We start from the raw sequence: 8,119 nt of genomic DNA, 5'->3' as shown, positions 1-8,119 counted from the left end.
GACGCTCTGCTGCACTGACACTTCCTTGTCAATGCCCAACCAAGGGGGGTGTCTCCCTGCCCCCATCCCCCCATTCCCCCTTCTCTGTGACACACACATCTCGTCTCTTTTTCTTTCATTTTTAAAGGGAAGCTTTTTAAGAAGGCAATTTCCATATTGTTTCTACAGGATGGTTTTGGTTCCCCTCCCACCCCCCCTTAAGCCTGTCAGCCCCCTCCAATGTCTCAGGATCCCCCCTCTCCCCTGGGGCTGGGTGACGGCACCCCGGCCGCATTCACACCCCAGAGGTACAGGGCGAGCTGTTCTGGAGAGAACCATCTGTGGTGGCTTGGGACACCCAGGCCAGGGACACCCCCTGCTCCAGCTCCTAGAGCGGCCCCCTGAGGGGTGAGCCCTCTTTCCACTTCCCCCTCTCCACGCACCCCCTCGCAATAAAACCAACTCCAAAATCACAGCTGTCGTCCTGGCCAGTGGGGGCGACCGGACTTGGGGGGGTGGAGCCCTCTGGGACTTCCGTAGGAGCCAGGGCTGCTGCCCACCGAGACGCTCACACAGACCTCCTTGGGATTGCACTAACCCCGCGTTCCCAGCTCCGCACTCAGCTTCGCCTGTCCTGCCCGCCCACTTTGCCTTAACTGCCCGCCCGTCCTGGGGGCCACAGCCTCTGCATGGGCCCAGAGCCGGGACCCCCCAGCCCAGCCCCGCCCCGCCCTCCCCAGACTCCGCGCAATCACATACTGTATATAGACGTGGATCAATTTTATTTTTATTCTTTAAATTAAGGTCGTGATAAAGTGTTGCCAAAGATACCTGCTGAATTCTCGCGTTTCAGGAAACAGACAGAAAGTGATATTTGAGGAGGGTCGTGTGACTCCGTGAGAAAGGACACAGCTAAAAGCTTTTTTGTTTGGTTGTTTGGGGTTTATTTTGTGTTTTCTTTTTTTGGGGTGTTTTTTTTTTTTTTAACTGCCTGGTACAAAAAAAAAAAAAAGAAAAAAAAAATGCGAAATTGTGGCTTCCATTATCATGGTGAAGTTTCGTGCGTGTGTGCGAGAGCGGGAGTGAGGTCCAGGCTTCGGGGGGCTTCAGGCGGGGGCGCCCGGGGGACCGGGGAGGTGGCCGGGCCCAGGGGAGAGAGAGAAGCATCCTTGCTACCAGCTTTTGCTGTTTCCTGCCTTGGCCCCACCGAAGCCACCCCGCCTTTTGAGATTAAGAAAAAAAAAAAAGGCAAAAAAATTTTTAAAAATGAAAAAAAAAATTATAAACCAGTGAATGTAAAATGCCGGACCAGGTCCAGCCTGGCGCGGGTGTGGGCCTGTGGCGAGCCAGGCTCTAGCGGGCAATACCAAAGTCTGTCCCCGCCTTGGGTGGTCCGCTCAGGAGACCCCCCTGCCACCATTGTGGTCATGGGAGCCCTGTCACCTTTTGTCCATAGCTGTCTTTTTGCTTTCTTCCAAGGGGGATCCTCAGCCTCTTTTGGGGTCTCTCCCTGGAAGTGTGGGGTACTGCGGGGAAGGTGGTGGGGGGGGTCTTGGCATGATTCAGACCCCGGGGCTGTGGCAGGAGCAGTCACCTCACACTCGGTGGCACTGAGGCAGGGGTCACAGGGCGCCCCACCTCCCCAAATGGGGACAGTCCAGGCAGCTGGCGAGACAGAATGAAATGAAAAACAGAGAAAAAAAAAAAAAAAAACCAACAAAAAAAAGCAAAAATCCTATTTTTTGAGAAAGAAAGATATTTATATTTGCAGTTTTATTTTAAAAAGTTATTTAAGTTGAAGCAGCCTTCCCGGAGGTGGGTGGGGGGTGGCTGACACAGGACGGGTCAGGGGCCTGGAAGCTGGGGGGCCCCCAGGAGCTACAACCTCAGAATTCAGGCGAGCTTGCATTAAATACATAGATTTACAAGGGTGGGGGAAACTGGGGCCAGGAGGTGGAGGGGGCCAGGGAGACCCCCAATCCCTTGCCGGGGCTGCCTGGAGGCTGTGGACGGGGGTTTGATGCCCAGGTCCCACCCCCCCGCCCCACCCCAGGCCCAGAATCCAGGTGCCTTGGACTTTGCGGGGGCCAGGACTGGTGAATGGGGGGCGGGATGGCGCCTTCAGGGTACAGAGCACAGACAGACATTCCAGAGACTGTATTTGAGAGTCTTTATAAAGTGTGGGAGATATAAAAAAAAAAAAAAACTGATAAAAATGCACTTTTTGGGAGTGGGGAGGGAGAAGCTTTAAAAGTAATTAAAAAAAATACAAACAAAAACACAAAAGATGAAAAAGCAGAAAAAAATTCATTTTTCTTGTACATAAAAAGAACCACTAAACGCAGCCTGTTACGACCGCTGCTGCCTCGGTTGCCTCATTTGATGTTCTGTGTTTTGTTGGGGGGAGGGCGGGGAGCGGAGGTGGAGGGCTTGGGGGGGGGTACCCTTTTTCCTCTTTTCGCCCTGAAGAGACTGGATGGGTTGAGCACCTGGTCCACACCACACCTTTGGGCCCAGGGTGACTTGACCTTGGCTCTCAAGGAGAGAAACCCCAGGTCCCTGACCCTTCCTGCCCGGCCTTGGAAGCCAGGCCCATCTCTCTGGGATCCGTCTGTCCCGTGGTGGGAGGCAGGGTGTGGACAGTGACCCAGCATGAGGGGTGGGGGCTGAGTATCCAGCGAGGTCCCAGGCCCGGAGGCCCCTGCGGGGAAGGTGACCCACAGCCCCTCTCGTGGGCAGGCGGCTGGCACGGGATAAGGCCAGAGGGGCAGCAGGGAGAACCGGCCGGGCAGGTTTATTAGCAGAATCCAGGGGTGGGTCTTGGGCACCCCTGGTTCCAGGCTCTCCCAAGGCCCCAGGCGGGGTAGCCTCACCTAGACTGCTAGGGCCTCAGAGGACCCCAGTGTGCTGCCCCATGCCAGGCCCCTGGGCCACGAGCCAGGATCTGGAGCTGGAAGTCTCAGCTAGCTGCAGCCACTACCTCTGGGTGGGGTCCCTAAGGGAGAGCCTCCTCTTGCCCGTCCTCCAAGCAGACTCAGCCCATGCCCACGGAGTCTGTCCAGGCCAGCAAGGGTGGGGATGGGGCCGGCTCCAAGGGATGAATGAGGCAGACGTGGCTGCGCTGAGTCGGGCTCTGGGTCCATTCAGAGCCCCGGCTCCTCTTCTGTGGATTGGGCCCTCCCTAGTAGCCACAGAAAGTCAACAAAGCCCGGCCCAGCCCTCGCCAGGAAGCACCACAAAGGCCACACCACAGAGTCTGAGGGCCACTGGGTCTTTGTGTGGACCCCACGTCAAAGCCCTGTACCTGTGTGACGCCACCCATAACCCTGCTGCAGCCAGGATTCGAGCCCAGGTCTCCAACGTGAGTTGGAGCAGGGTGGGCAGATCATCAGTTCTACAGCCAGGCCGTGTCCTGAGCCCCCTGCCTCCTAGGCCCTCAGGGCACACAGGCCTCTGCTCAGAGGTCCCACAGCATCGAGAAGCTGAAGGAGCACCCTCAGGACCACCAATCGGGGGGTAGGTGCTCCTTAACCTCCCTGCCTTAGAGAGGGCTCGGTGCAGTGGCTCTTGCCTGTAATCCCAGCACTTTGGGAGGCTGAGGAAGGACTGCTTGAGCCCAGTTCGAGACCAGCCTGACAAACAAGGTGAAACTATATTTCTGCAAAAAATACAAAAATTAGCCGGGTGTGGTGGAGCACACCTGTGGTCCCAGCTACTCTGGAGGCTGAGGAGGGAGGATTGCTTGAGCCCAGGAGGTTGAGGCCGCAGTGAGCTATGACTGCACCACTGCACTCCAGCCTGGATGACAGAGTGAGACCCTGTCTCGAAAATTAAAAAAAAAAAGTAATTCACATACCATAAAATTTCCCTTCAAGGCCGGGCGAGGTGGCTCACGCCTGTAATCCCAGCACTTTGGGAGGCTGAGGCAGGTGGATCATGAGGTCAGGAGATCCAGACCATCCTGGCCAACATGGTGAAACCCGTCTCTACTAAAAATGCAAAAATTAGCTGTGCGTGGCAACATGTGCCTGTAATCCCAGCTACTCAGGAGGCTGAGGCAGGAGAATCGCTTGAACCCAGGAGGCGGAGGTTGCAGTGAGCCGAGATCGAGCCAATGTACTCAGTCCTGGACTACAGCAAGAATGGATCTCAAAAAACAAAACAAAACAAAACAAAAAAAACCCTTCAAAAAATTACTCATCCATCACCACTAATTCTGGAACATTCTATCTGCCCAAAGGATGTCCCATCCCCTTCTCCACCCTGCAGCACTTTGGGAGACTGAGGCAGGAGGATCACTTGAGGACCCGAGTTTGAGAACTGACCCCACACCCCATCTCTATAAAAAACACAAATCTGCCTCATTTGACCAGGTGTGGCAGGTTTTGACTTCTGGAGCGCAGGCAATGATCAGGAGAGATGTGCGTGGGGCTGAGTTTCTGTCCTTTCCCCACCCGCCCCCCACTACAAGGCACACGAGACACAGGGCACAGAAAAGCGACACCTGGGTGGCTTCACCTCGACCTTTTTTTATTTCCATTTTTTAAAAACAATTAAATTAGAATACAAATACTAGAAAACTGTGGCCTTCAGCTGCCCGGGGCCGGGCTGCCGGCTCTGCAGAGACTGAGCTGCCCTGGGCCAGATGCACGTCCCTTTCTGTAGACCTGAAATGATATTGCTTCCTGACTAGGAGTTCTGTTTATACAAAGGAAGATTCTGGGCCGGGGAAGACAAAAGCAAAACAGACCGCAAGGAGCGGTGTTGGAGAACCAGGTGAGGCCGGCGCCCCGCCTGCGCCCCGGTCTCCTGGGGGGCGAGGGGTCGCCCAGCTACAGGCTCCTGGAGGCAGAGCCCCCAAAGCCCCCCCTTGTTGGACCCTGAGGCCAAGGGCATGGGTGGGGCCTATGAGGGGCAAGGAACCCCTGGGGACAGGAGGGAGGCCCCGTCTGGTCTGGTCCCGCTGGAAGAGCGAGGCTCCCGGGGGACAGGGTGCCGGGCCAGCCTCGTACCCGTCGGAAAACCCAAGAGCAAAAAGAAGGGAGAGGAATCAACCCAAACCGAGAGCCAGGGCGGCCGGAGTCCCCACTGCCCCTTGGGAAGCCACCACCCCCCGTCCTGAGGACCAGGGTGTGGTGGTGGCGGCGGTGGCAGCTGTGGACATCTGTGGACATCTGTGCTGTTCCGTAGGGAAGTTAACCTGAATTGGAATTACCGAGGTAGCTGGCTAGAAAACTGAGACCCCCCCACGCCACACGGTGCCGCACCCTGACCCCCACCTTCCCCAGGGGTTCCTGGCCACACGCCGGGTCTTCAAAATACCAAATTATTGCACTTTCAAAAAATACAACACATCTGTGGCTAAACCCTCCCCAGCCCCCAACCGTGCCCTCAACCTGCCCGCCCTCCTCCCACTCCTGCCCCTCCCTGCCCCAACCCACTCCATGGCTTCTTGGCTAAAACGCTCGCTGCTAGGAGCGTGAGGGTCTCTGGGTGAGGCCGCGTTTGCAGAGAGAAAGCAAAGGAAGAGACACACGACAAAGTGGCTGCCAGAGAGGGGCTGCGCCCCACCCCGCCGCCCGGGTCCCTGCGCCCTGGCTGAAATGGTCATGGGAAGAGGGCAGCGGGCAGCAGGGTGTCCTGAGGGGAGGATGCGGGGCGGCGTCCTGGTCCCTCCCGCCCACCACCCCTGCCCGGCTCTGACTCCAGCCGGGGAGGTGGCTGTGTGGGTGGCCGGCCTTGTTTTTAAGAGTTTGACTTTTTCGTTTCATTTTTTTTGTATTTTTTTTTTTTTTGTCATTTTACTGTTTTTTAATCCCCTGACAGGAGAGTCCAGAGGTACAGGTGCCAGGAGCCAGGCAACGGGGTGGAAAAACAAAACGAACGACAATAAAAAGAAAAAAAAGGTCACTCCTCCCTCTGCGCCCAAGGCCGGCCCCGCGCCCCTCTGCGTGGTGAGCACCAGGAAAGTCGCGTGTCCGGCCAGGGTCAGCAGGCTGGCACCAGGCCCTTCTGGAAGGGGCAGCGGCGCTTGGGCCGGGGGCCCTCGTCGTCCTCGTCCTCGTCCTCCTCCTCCTCTTCCTCCTCATCCTCCGAGGACGATGAGCTGTCCAGCGTGAGGTCCACCACGTCTGTGCCCGGTTTCCCATTCTCCACACTGCCCGCTGGGCCGCCGCCACCCGTGCTGCCCAGTGCACTACTCCCGTTGACACTGGGAGTGGGCAGGAGCCCACTGGCATCTGAGGGGCCTGCAGGCGACAGGCACAGGACGAAGGTACTTAGGACGCAGCTACTGACAAATAGGGAAACTGAGGCGGCCTGGCTGGGGACCGTGCAGTCAGCGGTGGCGAGGCACTCACCCAGCACGAGGATGGTGCCCTGTGGGCTGCAGCTGCGCTCCTTCTCGGCACGGATTGGGCACCATGAGCCGTCCACCAGGTATTCGATCTCGTCGGCGTCCTCACACTCGCTCAGGATCTTCGAGAGGAGGCTGGAGCAAGGCAGAGAAGCTGAGCCCTGGGCTGGGGGCACCCCGCCCACGCAATCCACAGCACACCATCCCGTTCAAATGCAGCCAGCCACTGCCCACTTCTCTGTGCCAGAGCGCCTTCACCACCCCGACCAGGGCGGCCCAGGAGCACTGCCTTCCTTCCCTGCCACGGCCCCTGCAGCTGCTGAGCCCTAGGCAGGTCTGCAGGTACACACATGCATATGTGGATGGTGTGGCCATGAGCACGTGTGAGTGTATGTACGTGCACACATGTGAATGTATGCATGTGTGGATGTGCACACACGTGTATGTGGATTGTTCGGACGTGGGCACATGAGCATGTGCATACATGGGCATGCGCTGTGTTAATGTAGGCACGCGTGCATGTGAAGGCGCAGGCTGCAGACATGTAAGCATGTGGCGTGCACGTGCCAAGTGTGAGCCTGTGGGGGTGCGCACACTCATGCCTTCACATTGCACTGTGTGCCAGCAGACCAGGAAACCTCCTTGGGGGGAAGGTGTGGGCTGCTCAAAGATCCTGCAGAGGCTGTGAGGGTAGCACTGGGAGCAGAGCGGGGATCCCCCCATGCCCATCACAGCCACAGCCTCTCCAGAGCTTGCACCCCACCCAGTGTCCGGCCTTCTTACTCAAGAGTCCTAACAGCCCTATTTTATAAATGGGCAAACAGAGGCCCAGGAAACGGATGAGTCCTGAGGACCCAAGGACAATCGGAGGCAGGCCCTGGTTCTGGGGCATCCTAGCCAAAGGGCCTCGGTCTCCCCACCTGCAGAATGGGAAGGGTGCAGTGGCCAACGGGGGCATCTGAAGGGAGACCCCCCCATGCCCACAGGTATAGGCAGGGCCACGTATCACAGAGCAGGCTGGCCTGTAACTGTCAAGGCTGCAGCGGCTCCCAGGTGCCTGCGGCAGCGTCACTCTCATCACCAAGGAGAAGAGGCCTCTTCACGCTCTGGGCCACCCTCTGAGGCCTATGGGACTCCTCTCACCCAGGTCAGCCCCGCCCACCCCTCCTACCCTCACCCTGAGGCAATGCTCAGAGCTCACTGTGCCAGGGCCATCCCAGGCATGGGACCAGCTCTGCCTGCTTGCTTCTTTGCCTGCAAACTCCTACTCAGCCTCTGAAACCCCATCCCACAGCGTCCCTTCCCCTCCTTGACAGGCACAGCAGCAGGAACATTATGCCTGGCTCTGCTCCTCCATCCGCCCCTAGCAAGGCTCTCCAAAGGCAGGGTCTGGGAAATGACTCTTTTGGGAACCCTGGGGTCACCCAGCTCAGGGCTAGGGACAGACAGGTGACAGGCCTCATGGAGAAATGTATGAACCAAGGAGCCCTCCTTCAGGAAGCCTCCCTGGCTACACGGAGTACCGGTGGCTGCTGAGACCAAGGCCTACGTGGGTCACGGCTGCCTGGCCCAGCCCTGCCAGCCCTGGAGCCGAGAGCCCAAGCCCAGCTCAGGCCTGTGGGGGAAGGCGGGCAGCGGCCGCACAGCTGTCAGGCCGGGAACAGAGAGGCCATTCAGGCAGCCCGTGTGCCCAGGCCCCAGGGCCTCTCTCTCCACCCGAAACTGGCCTGCAGCGGGGTGGCAATGCAGCTCTCCCAGGAGAGGAGCAGACTCAGGCTGGGTTCC

At 58.1% G+C, this 8,119-nt stretch overlaps 1 protein-coding gene across 3 annotated transcripts in view; it reads right to left on the bottom strand.

Moving 5' to 3' along the window:
* Window positions 1–4,492: 4,492 nt before the first annotated feature.
* Window positions 4,493–8,119, bottom strand: part of PIAS4 (protein inhibitor of activated STAT 4) — a 31,010-nt gene continuing 27,383 nt past the window's right edge. For all 3 annotated transcript variants that reach the window (XM_002761586.5, XM_035284066.3, XM_078361546.1), the window contains exons 10-11: window positions 6,339–6,469; window positions 4,493–6,227 (exon numbers count right to left, since the gene is read on the bottom strand). In XM_002761586.5, coding sequence (XP_002761632.1) covers window positions 5,968–6,227; window positions 6,339–6,469 — 391 coding nt within the window. In that variant the 3' untranslated portion in view covers window positions 4,493–5,967. The remainder of the gene's footprint in view (window positions 6,228–6,338; window positions 6,470–8,119) is intronic.

The sequence above is a fragment of the Callithrix jacchus genome, chromosome 22 (genome assembly GCF_049354715.1).
Source record: "Callithrix jacchus isolate 240 chromosome 22, calJac240_pri, whole genome shotgun sequence".
NCBI classification, from domain to species: domain Eukaryota; kingdom Metazoa; phylum Chordata; class Mammalia; order Primates; family Cebidae; genus Callithrix; species Callithrix jacchus.
The sequence above is the reverse complement of the archived record's forward strand: the minus strand, read 5'-3'. Positions and strand labels throughout refer to the sequence as shown.